The 19,433-nt window shown below is 40.9% G+C and overlaps 1 protein-coding gene across 3 annotated transcripts in view; it reads left to right on the forward strand.

Annotated features, from left to right (window-relative positions):
- The window catches only part of Tnfaip8 (TNF alpha induced protein 8), a 104,530-nt gene extending 93,269 nt beyond the window's left edge, over positions 1-11,261 (forward strand). For all 3 annotated transcript variants that reach the window (XM_063230964.1, XM_003473192.4, XM_013156239.2), the window contains one exon: positions 9,680-11,261. In XM_063230964.1, the coding sequence (XP_063087034.1) occupies positions 9,745-10,245 (501 nt within the window). In that variant the 5' untranslated portion in view covers positions 9,680-9,744 and the 3' untranslated portion in view covers positions 10,246-11,261. The remainder of the gene's footprint in view (positions 1-9,679) is intronic.
- Positions 11,262-19,433: the final 8,172 nt, after the last annotated feature.

Below are 19,433 nucleotides of genomic sequence, written 5' to 3' on the forward strand. Positions count from 1 at the left end.
GGTTCTCCATGCGGCTTCTGCTCAGTGTCACTTTCTCAGAGAGGCCTCCCCTGCTGCCCAGGTTGAAGGACAGAGCTTCCCTTCATCTCAGTCCTTCTTTTGCCACAGCCTGTGTCACAGTGGGTGACGAGAGCCCATGGCACACTAGCCGCAGCAGGCCGTTACCATTGAGAGCTCTGCAAAGTTGGCCATCACTGCTTTATCACTCCTGGACATCTTTGTACATTTCTGTGCCACAGGTCTCCTGAAATCTGAGTTCCCCAAGAACAGGCACATTCTCTGACACAGGGTTGTGCTCAATAGAATTATTGAGTAGGTAGGTGTGGCGCTATATTCATCCTAGTATCAGGAGGCTGAGGCAGAAGGAGCACAAGTTCAAGGCTAACTTGAACTATTTTGCAAGACTATCTCAGAATGTTCTGTTAAGTAATGAATGAATGAGAGAAGTCTTTTTTTTTCATTAAATGTTTGATAGGTAAAGCTCCACACTAGTATAAAGAATTCAAGTTCACCTTTTCCTAGGATCTTTGTAGATTTAACAATTTTACCACCTCTCTCTGATCTAGTTTACATATTCCATAGAAACAAAGGAAGATTTTGGTATCCAAATGTAGCTTCCTGAAGTCGGTGACTAAATAACCAGTGTTATAAAAAGAAATCCTTATCACCTAGTCTTTTCACCCTTCACCTGCAAATCCTCTTAAGAAACCTACTCACTATCCATGATTTATGTTTAAATTATTTCTAAGATTTGTGAGGCCTGCACATGTCCCCTGGTTTCTGATACACAAGTGCGTTGCTGGGCAGGATTCTTAATTCCCAACTACCCTGGAGGACTTCACAGATGGGTTTTGAAATCCAGTCATGTATCTGTGAGTCAGAGGTTCCTTGTCAAATGCCTGGAGCACCCAGAAAGTTTGCCTCTAATTATAGTAGGTAAATCTCTTAGCTCTTGATTCTCCTTTGTAACTTAGTAATTTCAGGACCAAATCAGACATGCAGGTGAAAGTTAGCACTAATAAAGCAGTGTACAGACTATAGAGCACTATGCACATTTCGGCTTTAAGTTTGTTGTTGGGTTTTCTGTTACGTGGCCATAGCAGCCTGACGAGACCAGCAAGTATATGTTGATAGAGTTGACTATTGATGCCACTGTGAGGCTGAACCTTCTATAATGTGCTGGATTTTAAAATGTGTTGCTGGTTTTCTGTTACATGAATGTAAATATTCATCAGGTGCCAGGGCCTCTAGCACAGAGGGAGAACCTGGGGTGGAAAAATATAGAAAATCACAAGGCGGTTTGGAGAATTTCCTCTACATTTGAGTGAAAGATTGGATTATACAGACAGTGGAAAGGCTTTATATTCTTAAGAAAACTATGTAAATAAATCCAGCTTCATGGAACTGTCTTTAGGAAACTAACCTTTTCTACATTGTTGATTGGGTTCTGTGTTGCTAGTTTGGAGAATTTAGATAAGTAAATTTAAAACGTTTTTTAAACTGCATTAATCCTCAACACCTTTAGTATTAATGCCTTTTGCACATCTCTAAAAGAAACTTCAGTACCCACAGCGTGCCAAGAACTTTTCCTCCATACGATTACTTTTAACTTCTTGAAGGACTAATTGTTTGATTTTGTTTTCAATATAGTTGTAAAACTAGCTAATACTCTTTGCCAAGAAATTACTCAAATCCTAAATATTTGGTTATATCCTTACTTTTGATCATTTCTTACTCAATCAGCATCCTGGGAGAGTCCCAGGTCTGTTTTCATGATATGATCACAGCCAGCACCTCTTTTAAAGTGTCCTACTGGGGTGTAAACTGTATCATTACCCTAATCTTAGCATGCATTGCCTCAAAGCTCAGGGGCACCTACTTGCTGTCTTATTTGTTAAGAATGGCAACCTTTGCAGCCTTGCACTGCTCAGTATTTCTGCATGTGTTTTTGTCCAGAGAATGGGACTCTTCAAAGGAGGCCCACAATCTAGGAACAGTTGTTGCCTTTCAGAAGCAAAGATTGTGATCACAGCAGTGCAATAAGTAGCAAAGCTGAGAAAAAGACTTTTCATTTCATATATATTTATGTTCTGGGTTTTTTTTTTTTTTTTTGGAACAATGCAAGTATATGATTTTTAAAAATTAAATTGTAAGGTGTCTTAAAACTGCTCAGATTCTTCCCAAAATGCACAGTTTCAAGTCCTGCTAGGTTGGTCTATCTTATCATCTATTTCCTCCCTGAGGAAGATCTAGTGTCCTTTAATCTCCTTTACCAGACGTGTTTTCAGAAAACTTCTTCCTAAAGCTCATTATTGTATGTTTGTTCAAAGCATAGCTTGTAGTTGTACCATGCAAGTTCAAGTCGATCTCTTCCATTTACTTACTGTGTGAGCTTGAGAATGTAACTTAATTTTTCTGAATCTTAGTTTCTTAATCTCTAAAATGAGTCTAATCTTCCCCTTTGGGTTGAATGAAGCTTCAGTAAGGTACTGCAAGTTTGGGGCAGTTCTGAAGATAATGTAAGACTTTTTAAAATGGTAGTTGCTATTGTTATTATTTATTATTATCATTGTCATCATCTTTATTAGCTACAGCAGTCAAAGGATTCTTGTGGCCATAAACCTCTTGCTCTGATTTTGGGTAGCCACAAAATTAATTTTTTTCTGAGGCTTGTGTCTAGTGTTTATGAAACTGACATTCTTGAGGATGCAAATGTACCACTTTATGCAAACATCGCCAAACTGGCTTGCAGTTCTGGGCCTGCTTAGAAGCAATAGCAATGTCTTATCACACATGAAGACAACAAATGAGGCATCCCATGAATCCCAGGGCAGACTGATGGGAAGAGCAGAGATAGCATTTAACATGACGCCAATGCAGTTCAAACGTCTTGTATTTCCCAAATCATATGAAACAGAATCACAGGAATAAAGCACATCCATTTAACGCCAAACTCATGTAAAGAAATTGTAGAATTAAAGCAACAAAAGCAGTTTAAGATTAACAGGAAAGGTTTCTGGGTATTTTCTTCAGGTCTTAATTTTCTGATCCACAAATTTAGCAAATAGAATATGCCAAAAATTTAGTATCGAGAGTGTAGTGCAAGTGGATCCGAATTTCTGCTTCTCTGCTTCAAGTGGTAAGACAGTAAAACTCAAGGAGCACATTTGTGGTCTGTCAGGAGCCTAGCATGGCACTGCTGTTTCACATTTGTAACTTGTAAGCCAGGCCAGCTTGAACCAGCCCCCACTCAGCAGAGGAGGAAACTTGAGTTTCAAAAGAAGTGCAGTTGCACCCACGCACACAGCCCTGGATGGCTCTGAGCCTTTTGTTTCCATCTCTGGTGTTCCCAAGTGGCTTCCCCCACTACCCTAGGGCCTGTGCTGCTTTGCCAGGAGGCTCGAGGAGCTGCTGTGAGAGACAGACCACAGCTCTCCTCTCCAGAGTGGGCTTGCCAGCTGCAGTGACTTGAGCTGAGGGTTTTCCCTTGGGCTTTATTTTTGGCCTTTTTCATTTGCATCTTGCCCCTGCCACACAGCTTTGCACGGATGTGGAAACTGTTTCCCCTTTTGTGTTTCTGTGGTCAGCTTCAATTCCAGTCTCAATGGACCAGTTTCCTCTAGACAAAATACCCTTCACTACCTGTCAGTCCTTGAGCTGACACTAGCTGAGGAGAGGTTCAACACCTTATAAAAAGAAACTGCCTTCAAAGGACTTTAAATATATTATATTTTTAAATGTCATCATGGAAAAGGAAGTAATACCTCACTAGCTGAACAATGGGAAGCCTCTGTTTTCACACACCATGGGGCACTTTGCATTTCTCAGTTCCATAACACTTTCAGAAGCTTTTGATCAAATGAGATTAGTACTAAAGGGTGACAGAATGCATGAGAAGTTTAATTAACTGTGTTCTTTAAACAAAGCTGTGGAGAAAGCTGTTGTGTGACAGGGATCATGTGACACTTTCAGGTGTCTTTGGAACAGTGCCAAGGGATGAGAATTATTATCCTAAGCTTTTGGGTGAGGAAACAGCATAAGAAGATCCCTGAACACACAGTAGTTCATGAAACTGTTAACTACAGACTCTTTGGACTTTTATGAATATGCTGTACTTCTCAGCACTCTGGAAGAGTTAGTTGCCAGTGAAAAAGGGTCCTACACTAAAGGCTGGAACCACAATCTTTGTACTTCAAATATTTTTAGGAAAGAATTCTAATACATGTTGAAGGGTATATGTTTTAGGAAGATAAACTCATGACTTGTACAAAAGCAAATTAAATGTATCAAATAGTTTTCTTAATGAGGGAATTCATGATCTCTTAGGATTCAAGGGAGACTCCTGAGAGCAATGCACGGCCAAACAAGAAAATCCAGAGCCTGCCACAGCTGCACAAGCAGACTTTGTAGCTGTGCATTGCTGTTTATAGCATGAATTTTATACAATTCAGAGCTTTGTAAAATAGCTGAGTGTAGGACAAGAAAAAGAACCCAGAAAGGGTTTGTTTGATAATTCCTAGTGCTCTAGGAAAATAAACCCAAAAATATTTTAAGTCACCAGTTTCCCTGATATGTATGCATTCATTAGGGTTTTGCCTTTTTAACTAAGCATGTATTTCTGTAGTCCATGTCAGACAGCGAGGGGTGACTGAGCTTGGCACTGTGGCGATGCGGGTCGGATTAGTGGCTGTTTGTCACCCGAGATCAGGAAAAGGCAGCTCAAGGGTCCCAGGGTACTGATTCTCCCGAGACTGTGTGTTCTCCATCTGTGGGAGGTAAATACAATTTGAGGCTCACAGAGCCTGCCCCAGCTCGCTACCTGAGTCATAGCCTTCGACCTGCTGGGGCTGGCGCCCCTCCCTTGGTGCCTGCACCCCTCCCTTGGTGCCTGCTGCTTCTGTTGGCAGTAAGAAGCCTGTGCCCACACACCGCACTGTCTTTCTTTCTCTTCCCCCCTCCTTCTCTCTCACTTCCTTGTTGGGCGCTGGTTTGCCCTCCGTTCCCTTTCTTCCACTGATATCCTACTTTGGGGCAGTGAGGGCAGAGGCTGGTGTCCAGCCCTATCACCACTCATCCGTGTTCCCTGCTTTTCTTCTGCACTGTGGCCAGAATTCAGTGTGGCAGGGTTCTCTCTGAGCCTGAGTATTACTCCTGCGGTACTTACGTTTAGTTCCAGTTTTCATCACCAAAGTTACCAAGTTCCACATAGATTTGGAGTTACTCAGATGCAAGAGAGCTAAGGTTTTGTGTAATTGTTTAAAGAAATTTTATTAACAGATCACAGCAGCCAGGCATGCTCTTCAGATTGTTTTCTTTTCCAACTTCCCTAATACTGGGCCCAGTGGATCAGATTTAATTTGGCAAGAGTGTGTGGTGACATGTCCCTCTGCAGACACTGTTTACAATTGCAGCTACAACAAATTCATTGGGTGAAAAATTACGTATTTTCCAGTGAGGTAGTAAAGGAAATGACTTGAGTACTTCACTATGTATCACGAGCAGATTCTCAGTAGGAGCAGTTATGGGCATATTTGTTAATTTTCATAAAACTGGAGTATTTTATTAATAATATTATTAAAAGACTTTCCCTTTATTTTCTTCTCCTTTGTTACTTTTTCTTGTATTTGTGGGTCAGCATATTTTTTTACCACTATTTATCTCCAACTTTGTAAGTGTTGATGCTACAAGTGGGGTTCCTTGAATGTTGGTTTGCTTTACAGCAAACATTGATGAGCAGTGGTAATATAAACCAGTAAGAGAAGGAGGTAAAGTAAGGTATAAAATAACATCAGCTTCCCATTTTCCTATGAGACAATCATGGTAATTGTAACACAGTGATAATTCTTTGTACTTGATGTTCTTGATGAAAAACATCAGTTTTTCATTAATCAGCAGTTTACATTTTGATTTCTAAAGGCAAATGAGTTTATCTTAATGGGTAAAGGAATGAATGGGAACTTTGAACAGCTTCTTATTGGGGAGCATCGGTGCACATCTTAACTGCTGCTCTGGGCTTGCCCTCGATTCTCGTAGCACATATTTAAACACATTTAAACTCTGCGTATTCAAACAGTTCAAGTCGGAAGTGTTATGTCTTGCTTTGATTTAAAATATTTCTATGATTGTTCTTGAATGTTTTCCCTTTATGCACAGCAAATCTTTCCTCTTTAAAAGACCTGGTGAAAAAAAAAGATCTGGTGGGATGTTTGTAAAAGAAACCACACTCTGAACTGTACTCGCAGGGAAGAAGACCTCATATTTAGTGAGATAAAACAAAAACCTATTTCCCTTTAAAATAAACAAACACTCATGCATGTACTTAAAATTCTCATTTTGTAGGCCAGTGTGTTTTCACTGAGAAGTGTTTTGGTGATGGGACACTGGCATCACCTCTGCCTGTGTGGCAGGGTCCCCTATGCCAGATGTCACTGTGAACAAGACAGACATGGTTTCTGCTCTTTCAGAGCTTGATCCTCATGGGAAGAAGTAGAAACAATTCTAGGTAAATGACTTTCAGAAGAGGCTTTCAGAAACAAGGCGGTGTGAATCATTAGCAAACAATTTAAGTGATGTATCATTTTCTAATTTGCATTTTTAAAAACTTGCTGCTGATGAAAAGAGATTAGAAAAGAGGTTAGACTAGATATGTCTGTGGAGATGGAGGTAAGTGGGGAGGATTTAGAGAACTGAGAAGATAAAATGGGAATCTTGGTAATGGGCCGAGAAAGGGGAGGCCTGATGACCAGTGACCTCCCGGTTAGCAAGGGCCAGAAGGGATGCTCTTCCCCAGGTATTGAGGAGGGGAGGAGCACTGCTGAGGAAGGGGTCAGGGTTTCAGCTCTGGACCAGGCACACCTGCGACCCCTGAAGAGTCACAAAGGAAGAGATGCAGAGGAGGTGCTTTTGGAAAGAGCTCAAGGCTGGGTTATAACCGTGAGAGTCATGAGCACACAGGTGTTTCTGAGGCCATGCACTGAGGACACCCAGGGTGAGAGTAGACTAAAGGGGAAACTTGGTCAGGACAGCCTGAGCTGCACCAGCTCTGCTGAGAGAGGGCTGTAGAGGATATGGAACTGACAGGTGAGCCTGAGCAGGAGTAGCTAGCACCGGTTAATTTGCAAGAAAGAAAAAAAAAAATCATATAATCGTAGGCCTCACATCCCTAGCCAGCAGCCGCCAGCCACAACCCCTGTTGGCTCAAAAAAAAGCATTTCTAACGCTGGAAAATAAATCCACTGCTTGTGTGCATTCCTAGTAGATGGAGAGCACCCTCCATCCCTAGAGTGATCCAGAGGTAACGTGAACGTGTGGCCTGGTGCTATGTCTGAACGGGCTTGGAGCTCTGCTCACCCAGATCTGGAAACCTCGGAGATCAGCTTTCCTGTTCCGGTTCAGACTTGTTACAATAAACGGGTTGGTTTTGCCCAGCTGGCAAAGATTTGCCTTCCTGCCCTCTTTTGCAGGAAGTTAAAGTGCTGTGCCGTAGAGTTCTTGTTTCTGTTTTTGTTTGAAATTAAACAGGACATTGAGATTTAATAAGAAAAGCAGCTGACGTGGTGCAGATTTGAAATCCGGCCTTAGAGCCATGGTCCTGAGGAGGCTGTTGAGCGCCTCTGTCCCTGGTGTCACAGTTTCCCAGCGCAGTGGGTCAATCTGAGAAGCACCCCTGAACCCTGGCTGGGCCATGTTCTGAAGGTTAACAACAGAAAAACCTTTCAACCTTACCTAAAATACATTGTAGAAATCCTAGTTATTTGCTGTGATCTGGAAGTGACTGGGTACCCTTCCTGTGCAAATCCGGTTTATCTGTTGAAGTTTGTATCAGGTGTTCTAAGAGGAAGATCGTCTTTGGTCTTTATATAGTTACGTTAACCACACAAGTACCTTTCTTTTGACACAAATTCTTTGGTATGAATTAAAATCACATCAAGTTATTGTAGAAATGAGAATAGAAATAGACGACTACTGAATATTTTCAAACGTTAGGGACCTTCATAGAGTGGGCTACTTTTCACACAATTTCACTTTTCCTTCTCAAAATATATTTCAGTTCTTCTTCTGCAGTTTCATTTCATGTTTTAGAACTTTAAATATTGGCATTTGTGAGCATTTCTAGTTCAATCAAGACATTCTTTCATGTACGAATGACAACGTTGTGAGTAACTTTCTGGTTGTCAGGAACCCTTTCTGTCAGTGCTCTACATACTTCCCAAGACCCACACTCCACATGTAATGCAACCTTGCCTAACTTTTCCATCTGAATGACAGCTCCACACTGAGGTGTTGAGGAGTCGAGGAGTCATTCTCACATGTTCTCCTAGGCCATACTTTGAAGCAGCTACCTTTCTGCTTCCTAATGATGCTTGCTGTCCAAACTAGAAGTAATTCTGTATTACTGATGTCCAGACTCACTCCTGTCTCTATATTTTAGGCTTTTTATCTTTCATTACCAAATAATTACTTTCCAAGACCCAGCCTAACCTGGGCATCGTGGTGCATGCCTGTCACCTCAGCACTTGGGAGGCTGAGGCAGGAGGATCATTGAGAGTTTGAGACCAGCTTGCGATACAAACTGAGCTCAAGGCCAACCTGAACTGCATAGTGAGACCCTGTCTCAAAAAGGCAAAACAAGATCCAGCCTAAACTAATTCTCTGGTAGAGTAGACACTCTAAGAAATGTGATTCTTAAGCCCTAAAAGAACAAGGGTAAAGTGCAGCTGTAGAGGAGGAGCATTGAGATGGTAACCTGCCTGGAGCAGGGGAAACTGTGGTGGGGAATAAACCTTTCTGAGCATTTTCACTGACTGACTATAGTCTAGAAGCATTACATATAGTGTCCCATCAGTATTTAATATATACAAATATTATTATGTGTATTTCAAGCATCAGTCAGAATAAAAGTTACAATCATTCCAAAGTAAAGTCTGAGGACCACCATTTCAAAGTGTGTTTTTCAGGTAGCATGTTTCATTAGCTATTGAAATGTGGTTATTTCCACAAAGTATAAACAATTAAAAGAGGACGGTGAGCCAATTCATCAGACCTAGCAAATGGCAATGAAGTCCCCAACGAATATTTCCTTCCAAAACTTGACTTTTAAGAGTTAAAATTCAAGGCAGTTAGGACGCCATTGGCCAGTGTTTTAGGCAATTTGATCTTTTGCAACTGGATTGTGAAACAAGGATCTCCTTTTGATTTGTTTTTATGAATTTGTCATCTTAATATCATGACTTTACCATTTATCTTTTTCATTTAAATGAATTTCTTGAAATTGCTATGGGTTGCTGTTGTCCAAGGGACAGGTATAAACATGGTTTTGTGTTTTTAATGAATTTTACAAAGTTAAATTAGTTAAAAATTTCATTAAATCTTATCACCTCATGAGGCGTGCTATTTTTGTTCACAAGAAAGTTACCAACTTTAGTTTCCAAAGAAAGTATTGGTTACATAGCAGAAGGTATAAAATATTTGAGTTACTCATCAACATGTTAATTCCCACAAATAAGAACATAGTTTCAGAAATACTGAAAAACTTGTAAATATTTTTTTCTGAACAGAGACATCAGGAGACAGGAGGCAAACTGCAAACAGTGGGGAAATGAGAAAACAGTCCCTAATATTTGGTTTTTAGTGTGATTCTCTCAATACTGATCTTTTATGATTTCTCTTTGCCCATCAGTGGCCACAGATGTCTTCAATTCCAAAAACCTGGCCGTGCAGGCACAGAAGAAGATCCTGGGCAAAATGGCGTCCAAATCCATCGCCACCACCTTGATTGATGACACAAGCAGTGAGGTGCTGGATGAGCTCTACAGAGTGACCAAGGAGTATACCCAGAACAAAAAGGAGGCGGAGAGGGTCATCAAACACCTCATCAAGACAGTCATCAAGCTGGCCATTCTGTACAGAAACAGCCAGTTTAACCAGGAGGAGCTTGCACTGATGGAGAAGTTCAAGAAGAAGGTTCACCAACTTGCCATGACCGTGGTCAGTTTCCACCAGGTGGAGTACACCTTCGACCGGAATGTGTTGTCCAAGCTGCTAAATGAATGCAGAGAGATGCTCCACCAGATCATCCAGCGGCACCTCACCGCCAAGTCACATGGACGGGTCAATAACGTCTTTGATCATTTTTCAGATTGTGAATTTTTGGCTGCTCTGTATAATCCCTTTGGAAATTTTAAACCTCACTTACAAAAACTTTGTGATGGCATCAACAAAATGTTGGATGAAGAGAACATATGAGCCAGTGAATTAAGACCGTGACTGTGATTTGTTTGAAGATGGGACACTGCTAATTCATGAAGGAATAAAGAGTTCTAAAGATCACACATATTTCAGGATTGCCCAATTTAACTGTCAGGCATTAATAGTAGTGCTTTTTATGAGGCTTGTTTGATTTGAAGAAAAACATTGCCAAAAGTTCTGGATAGTAGTTTCTTAATACGTACCAGATCATGGGAAAATATGAATGCAAATGTAGAGTTACACAAAGAAGAGTGAGGGTGGCTTCAAACTCTGACTTTTTTTAAAGCGCAATTGTTGTGTTGGTGGCTAATATGTACAAGGCTACACATTCTTTTTTGTTCCTTACTAGCTATATGTACCTTTTTTCCAAAGCCAGTAGCTTTTTCTTGCTATTATTGCTTGTTTTGAAACAGTTCTATATTCAAGTTTACCCTTGATTATTTTGTTAAATGCTGTGTCATTGACATTTAAGAATTACATCTGAGGCAGTCACACTGAACCTCAGAAAACTGTGTATTCTGAAATCAAAACTGTGGAAATAAATAATACTAGACATTATGAACATGTCCAATATAATAATGAGTGTTACTTTGCATTACCAACAGTGATGCTTAAATTCTCAAACTGTAACAGTGTCTCATTGCCTTGCAATGCTTGCCTTAGGGCTTGCTTTGCTATCATCCTGAAAATGTGCCACGTAAATCTCCAAGTTAACCTCTCTTTCGTGTGTAAGAGACAAGAGAGAAAATCTAGATTAGTCTGATATGGGCATAACAGAAAGCAAGTAGAATTAAGAAACCTTTGTTTCAGAGATGGACTCATTAAAAGAATTCAGGTGATTGAAGGACAAAGGGGAAGAAAAGATACTGCTAAAGAACATGCCCATAAAGATGAATACATTTCAGTGTTTTGAAAGGTTTGATAAATAATGCCACTTTTTATTTAACTGATAAGGTTTTGGTATTTCATTAAGTGCTATTTGATAAGTAAACCAAAGAATATTTGCATTTTAAGTCGTTTGAGTGTGGTTTTTTCCTGGGTAACTTCTGGTGTGCGAATGATTAAGTAGGCATTTGCTTATGTTATAAAAAGAGGTAAAAACTTGCTGACCGTTATATTGTCTAGGAAGTAACAGACCCATCCACAGCATTAAATATTTCATTGTCACTGTGTCTGTGATAAAGAGTACTCCCTGCCCTGAAGCTTACCTGCTTCCCAGAATACTGACATTAAAATATAGGTCACCAGAAAGATCACATGAATAAAAATTCCAGAAGTCAAGATTCTGCTTTAATCATCACAGCCTAGAGAGATGGTCAGTTTCTCAGATCCCCTCATCTGCTTGGCTGAGACAAGTGGTAAAGACAGAAAGTATCTCCATGTTTGACAGTAAGTCCTGACACTAAGGTTAGAGCTAAAATTAACATTTGCACATCCCGGAGTCAGTCAGTGATTGTCAGATTTTATAACGATAGCTTGATGGCTGCAGAAGTGGTCCCTTGAGCTTCACAACTTGCCAAATGGCACATGAATGCAGTTCAGCAGCCTTCGGCTGGCTCTCTTTTCCTCATAAGGAAGAGTTGAGAGTGTGGTCAGATGCAGACTTTGGATTTGGTCCATCCTCTCCACTGGCCTGTCAGGAGCGTGGGTGCCGAGGTGAATGAGTGGGCAGTTGATGAATGAATTTCTTGCTTGTCTTTATGTGCAGGGCCCAGCAAGGAGAGATTCAGGTCTGCCCGCACATTAGGGCAGTCAAGCCTGCTTAGGGTAGCAGGAGGAACCTTAATCTTTGGGAAGGCAGTGAGGAGCACAGTCACCCATCTGTGTCTGCAGGAATCAGGTCCAGATGGTCAGATAGCAAGATCTGTGGATCTCAGCTCCCTGTTTGAAATGGTATAGTATTTACAGAGAGCTCATCTCCTAGAGCAGTGACGATGAACCTTTTAAAGCTTTCAGTGGTGAACAGCCTGCTGTGGCATGTGCTGTCAGTTTGCACTGCTGTCCCGCTGTCTTTAAAGCATTGGCAGATTATGTACACTGTCTAACACATCATCTAAGTGCTACTGTGCTTCCCCAACAAAGCACCCTGCGGAAAAACAGTTGGCTTGGAAACCTGGAGATAAAGAGCGCCATCCCTAGTCAGCCTACCCTTGCCGTACTGTCTTGCAGAGTAGCCACTAAGCTAGAGAATAGCGATGGCAGTAGTTGCACTCTGTTTAGGAAATGATGACAAGAAGCAAGTTTCTATGTTTAGTACAGACACTTTGCGGGGGAAGGGGACTGGGCATCGGACCCAGGGCCTTATGTGTATAAGGCAGGCACTCCTGAATTCCTACCCAGTCAGCCCCACTTTAAAAAAAATTTTTTTTTTCAATTCATGGTTGATTGAATCCACTAATGCCAAATCCATGCGTGTGGAAGGCTGTTGACTGGAGGAAAGAATCTCGTTTGCTACCATTTCTCAGAATCTTCTGGAGAATGCCCATCCCCTCAGAAGGCTCATGCCTGGAAAGCACGCCTTTGAAGATTCAGTTACAAAGGTGGGATTCATTATTTTATGATCCAACCGGACTCTTTTTTTGCATGAATTAGTGTGATGGGATGGCTGAGTGGTAATGGGCAACTAGGAAGAATATGAATAGCTTACAGTAGTTAATTAGCCAAGTTAATAGTAGTTGGCGTTTTAGGAACACTTTAAAATGATGTCTTTAAATTTGAGAAAGCAAGAATTGTGTCAAAATGATTTTATTAGTTTTGTGCTGATGGTTTTTCTGCAAAAATTACCAGTTAAGTGAATGATAATGTTGACAATAAACATTTACAAATGGGTTATTATGTGCCATTCCCATTAATTCATTTAATCCCTGCCACAATCTCATTCTTATATAGATTATGAAACTAAAATAAGAGAAACTGAAAAATTTGCTTTAAGTCACACAGCTAATAAGTATCACAATCAGAATATCAATAGAACTTTATTTAAATATAGTATGGTTAAAGGTAATTCCAGTGACAGCCTTGGCTCAGAGAATAGTGATCATTATGATTCTCAAATGGCTTTTCAAATAACTAAATGATAGAATTGGGATCTCTACAGATCTGGTCTGTTCTCTAAACATCTGAGTCTGGTTTTAAACAGAAGTTTTCGACACTGCATCTTGTGACTCAGGGTTCTGTCTCATGAGGAGCTGGAGCTTGGGGTGTACCTCGTCAGGAAGACTATGACTCTACCCCTCTTGCTGGCAGGCGCGGTGTCCCCTGGCCCAGGGGCCCTGGTGGAGGCCCTGCAATGCCTGCCCAGTGGCCGTGTGGGTCCCTCGGAGCACAGGCACTGCAAAGCTGTGCATTGTCTTTCAGCTGTGAGGATGAAACCTTTGAAGAAGAAAGTCTTGTATTTTTCTGATTATTAGACCTTTCCACTCAAAGTTGGTTTAAAAGGAAAACATATTAGAAGCTTAAGTAATACAGAAATACTGCTTCTTTGTATAATGTCAGTAACACTTAGCTGGGAAATAAATTCTTTTTCTCCCATGATAGGAGTACATGTTTAAAAAATCAGTTAAAACTTTGATGAATTCCTGTCCACCCAAAACTTAGAATAAAACTTCTTGTAGTCTGTTTGTAGTCAGTTAGGTTTTTTTTACCAAGAGTTTTAGTTTGCCCTTGATATACTTGACAAATTCTATAACAGGTTATAATTTAGCACATCAGTCTTGAAAAATAATAAATGAAAGATGAATGTGTTTATCCCTACACTGGAAATATTGTAGTATAACATTAAGTGCTATTACGAAATTAAAATATTCTAATGAAATAGCACATTTACAGGAATTATAATATTTAAGATTTATGGCAATCTTGTGTTTCCACACTTACAGTAGTTAAGTGTATTTGCATTCCTGGGCAGGAGGCTTCTAATCTCAAAACTGATTTTAATACTCGGGCTGTTTATGACCAATAAAGCTTTATCCTAGCTTTGAAATAATTTTATTTCCTGTAATTCACATAAAGACTTTAGAAACCTCCAAAGACAACGCCAAAGCACTAAAATGAGTCAATTTTTCTTCCCCAGAACGACACAAGAAGAGCCACAAGTGTCTTTAATCACACCTCACTATGGCAAGAAGCACGGTGCTGCCCAACACTCGGGCCCTCGTTCAGGTGTCCGCACGAACTCTGTGGCCGGAGCCACGGAACATTTCATCTCAGGGAAACTCCCGACATGGAAACGTGTCTGCAGTATTGGTTCATCTCTGTCTCACTAAAGATGTATTTTCCACCTGACAATGAACGCTGACCCCAAGTCATAGGTGCAGGCCGCTCCAAAAATGTGGTCGCCTCAGCACTGGAAAAGGATGTGGAAAGTCAGCCAGCGTTCACAGTGAAGAGAAAAACATCTGTGCTTTGGAAAATACTCTTTAAGCGTAGGGAAAGCGGCATGTTCTGTGGCCACTGAGTCTCCACGAGGTCTTTCTGAGATGAAGCAGCTGGTGGTGAGGCCTGCAGATATTTTTCTTCCTGGGTGGCCAAGGAAGTTCTCTGCTTCCCCACTGCAGCTGGGTAACTAGCTTTGCCTCCTGGAAATAAACTGACCTACCAGGCACTTGGGATTTTTTCTTAAAACAAGGAAAGAATATTTGATTTTTAAAAGTATGTGTTTTGATTTGTAGAATGATCTAAGACAATGTGTTTTTCTGTACTTCATTTTTTCCATTTAAAAATTTAAAGATAGATTAAGTCATCTTTAAAACTTCCATCTGTGAAGTATAAACATAGGTGTGAAGTTAAAAAGAGCATAAATATCCCTATTATCACCATTATCTGGGATGATTGATGTTTTATAAGGAGCCAAACTTTCATTTTCCCAGAAATAGACTTTTATTATCCAAGCTACCACTTGCCAGGTTAAATGACTTGTCATCATCTTTTATTGTTCTTTTTTAAGGCCTTTTATTTTTTAAATATTTGCTAGACAAATTATAAAACTCTGGGAGACGAGTAACATCCTGAAAGAGGAGAGCATGATAATTAGATAAAAGCCCCAGCATGAGTGCTGCTCCCGCGGTCAGTCTGTGTTTGAGGAATGGTGTTTCTGGCTTGCAGTGTTCACAGCCATGCGCACGGTGAGTCCTTGGGTTTCCAGTACCTGTGTCAGAGGTTTGGCGTCTCCTGCTCCTGGGGGCTCGTTGGAGGGTGACCAGGGGAATCCCGCTGGAGTTTGCAGCTCCTTGCAGGGCAGGGAGCGCTCTCTCCCTCTCTAAAATTTCCCTAAAGTCAGCTACTCCCTACTTTGATTATAAGAGCAGAATTCTGAATTCTTTTCACTGTTTCCAAGGAAGCCATGAAAATAAGCCTGAGCCTAAAAGACCATGTGCAACGAACTTCAGCAGATGGAATTTTAGTAAATCCCAGTCCCCTTAAAATACTGGCTTTGGCTTTCAATTTAAGAAAATTGCTTTGGGTTGAGTTGTTGAAAGTAATGCTTTCCGACACTTACTTATATATAATCTCTTACATTATTGTAGCCTCCCTGCTGACTTTAGTAGTCCATTGCAGCAAAACAAGCCACCCCGAAATTCAGTGATTAAAAACAGTAACCACTTGGCTGTCTCTCATGATCCCAGGGGGTGAATAGGCTCAACCGGGCAGTTCCATCTTCTGATAGTGGGGACTGAAGCCAGAACCGCAGGCAGGTAGGCACAGAGCCCTGTCGGTAAGCTGCACCCACAGCCCCTAACTTTTAAGTGGCCCTCACAAATGAACGTGTTAGTAAGGTTCATGTTTTATCAGTACGTGTCAGTACGTTCCTTGTGGGGAGCTGGTTCATGTACAGGACATCTTAATTCTTTTTTTCTTCTATTCCCTCTCCTCCTCCCTCTCCCTTCATGGCTTGATCTCATTCCTACTTGAGAAATGCGTCTCCCTACTTCTCATTATCTTTTATTTACTCTGTGTACTTTCAGTTTTTCATATAGGAGGAGCCATGTAATGTTTAAGCTTGTGTGTCTGTGTTAGCATTATGATCTCTAGGTACATCCGATTTCCTACAAATGACTCAAGGTTAACTAAGATAAATTTGAAATGTAAAAATGTCTGTTTCCTAAAAATTACATAAGTAATGCTTTGTTGGAATCTTTATTATTTTTTTTTTTTTGAACTCCACTGGAGATTGCTCCCAGACCTCCTACACACTGAGCAAGGCTCCCCAGACTGTGGTGACAGTCAGAGGGTGGCTGGAACTGGAATCTTCTGAAGATGTTCTGAAGATTTTACCAGGACACTTGGAACAGTTGGACCTCTTCCTTTCCATGGTCTGCGGCTCCTACTTACTAAGGATATTCAAGAGTGCAAGAACCTAACTTTCTGGGCATTCTTAAGACAAGCTCTGAACAGATTTTACATTATTCTTCCCTTATGATACTGGTCAAGGAAAACTGCAGGCTATTTTGGAGGGTGCCCCAAAACCTCCTTCGTTGATGATTCTCTCAAACCCTCAGAAGAATGATTAGCTGCTATTTTTCTTGTGGTGAGAGTGTCCAGTCAACAAAGAACAGTGTACTGAGCAAAGTTCAGGAGGGCCAAGGGCAAGTCGCCAGTTGGCCTTGTCCAGTAGAATTTTACTGACAGGACTTAATATTCCTAGCAAGAATGAGAGACAGAGTGTACAAAATATTACCAACTGACAAACTCACCTGACCCTTTGTGTCCAGCATTTTTACTGAGGCATGGAACACCCACATGATGAACCTTCGTTATTCAGTGTCCAGTCCCTTCAGAGGCCAGTGACGTGATGTCCCTCAGCCCCAGGTGAATAAAAATGAGTGCTGACCATAGATCACATTGTTAGTACAAGCTCTGTGGTGTGGTTCACAGTATGTGGTATACAGAAACGCTGTTACCAAACATACATGCCAAGGCTTAGCAGTCATCTCCCAGGAACTTCTTGTCCTTTCTTTGGAATGGTCAGAGTTCAAACACTGCAAGTTCCTGAATTAAACTTTTACAGCACACAGGAAAAACATGAATTTAATACAGAAGGACCTATCCAAGGGTGTGAATTCTGGGAGGCATAGCACTTTGAAGCTGTCATTGGTGGCTAGATATCATCCTTGATTTCCCCCTCATGGCTCCAGCAAAGACCAATGAATAAGGGGCCTAGGATTCATGGAATTGTTTCCAACTGGAAGCAAATATATAAAATAGTGGGCAGGGTGCCTGCTAATAAATACATTCTTGTGTACATGAACATGGGAATCTCATCTATGTCTAATGTGTTATTTTATGCATATCAAGAAATGATGACTGGATACCTACTATGTGCTAAATAGCAGGCCTTGGAACCACACTAACACCTGCTTTCTATTCCTGAGGAATTCGCTGACTGAAGGGACCGTGAGAATGCACAGGTAATTTAGTGCTGACTTGGGCTTCCCAGGAGCTTGGGGTGACCAAGAGAGGTTTTGCTAGCCCCGTATAAACTTCTGGATGGAATTTTTAAACAGTGTTTTAAATTAATAAAAAGCAATGAACTCAGATTCAGTGATAAGAATGTTTGCCTAGTGTGTGGCAGCCCTTGATTAAACCCCCAGTACTGCAAAATAAAATACAATAAAAAAATAAAAATCATGCGATATCAGCAGTTTATAAAAGCAATGAATTCAGCTAGATGTGGTGGAACACACCTATAATCCTGACTACTTGTCACGTGAAGGCAGGAGGATCACCAGCTCAAGGCCACTCCAAGGCAACTAATACTGTGTCTCAACATTAAAAAAAAAGATTTAGATGTAGCTCCACATTGTGTGGGTTCAATTCCCAGTACTGCAAGGATGGAAAAAAAAAAAAAGCAATAAACTCAAAACAGTCCAGATTTCTTTTTCAAAATCAATGCCAAGTACATGTCCATGCTTGTATAAGAGGGACAGTACAGGGGCTGGGGATTTAGCTCAGCGGCATAAGCACCTGCCTTGCAAGCAGGCGGCTGTGAGTTCAATCCCCGGTACCGATAAAAATGAAAAGGACAAAAAAAAAAAAAAAAAGAGGGACAGCACAAGTATAAGAAAAGTGTTTATGGCCAGAGATTTAGCTCAGCAGCATAAGCACCTGCCTTGCAAGCACCTGGTTGTGAGTTCGGTGCCTGGTACCCGCCCCCCCAAAAAAGAAAAGTGTATATGGGTCATTTTTTTCATATAAAAGAAAAATGGTCATAAATGAGCACATGGCAAACTGTAGATTACAAACCACTGAGTGGAAGAATGTAAGTGAAAATGTTTTAATCAAAATTTAAATATTTTAATTATTGGAAATATTTGAGTAACAGCAACATGCAAGGAGCCTTTTTAAAAAAAATAAATCATTTGTCTAAACACTAGATTTCACCTCCACTTGTGAAGGCAGATGAATTCTGGCTCTGTGTCCCTCTGCTCAGCAATGTGTGTCTCCCTGAGTGCTCAGCCAGGGCACGGGTCACAGCTAAGCTGATCCAGGGGGGCGGTCCACAGCCAGGGCTGCATCTGGTATGGGATTCTGAGGGCAATGCCCAGCTTCGGTTGTGTCTGCTTGGTGGTCACTGTGATTATGTCAAGCTCCGAGTCTTTGAGGAAAATCATTAACAAAATGGTCCGTCCTCAAAGGAAAATTGCATATATATATATATTACTACTAATCTCAGCTCATCGAAAAGAACAGTTTGGGCTTATGTTGTTTGATCAGTTTTTCATGTCTATATCTTGTAATTTGAGCAACTACTTTGAAGGTAACAATATGCAATGTACTAACCACTGTTAATCTCCTCTTGTTTTGAAATTCTGTATCATTTTTATACTTTTTTCTTTAAACAACAACAAGAAAAAACCCAGTCTGCCCTCTTGCTGGCAGTCAATTAGAGAGCAAGTCCAGGAGATGGAGCTCGCTGTGGGCCTGAGATGCTCCCTGGCTGCTCTGTGGCTCTGGACAAGGTGGGGTTCTCATACTTTTCACTGTGTTGTACTCGAGAGTTGGAGTCCATGGCCTTTCTGGACCAATTCCAATACCTGATACTTGCTAACTCACAAAGGATTGTTCCTCCTGACTAGAAAAAGATGGACTTTTGGAGTTTAAGTTATATATGTATATATTCCATCCCTTATCCATGAATTTCACCAAAGAGTAATAATATAAATGTAGTTGATTGTTTGAAACCCACC

The sequence above is a fragment of the Cavia porcellus genome, unplaced genomic scaffold, assembly GCF_034190915.1.
Source record: "Cavia porcellus strain 051 isolate PalLab524CR breed Dunkin Hartley unplaced genomic scaffold, mCavPor4.1 scaffold_19, whole genome shotgun sequence".
In the NCBI taxonomy this organism is placed as follows: Eukaryota; Metazoa; Chordata; class Mammalia; order Rodentia; family Caviidae; genus Cavia; species Cavia porcellus.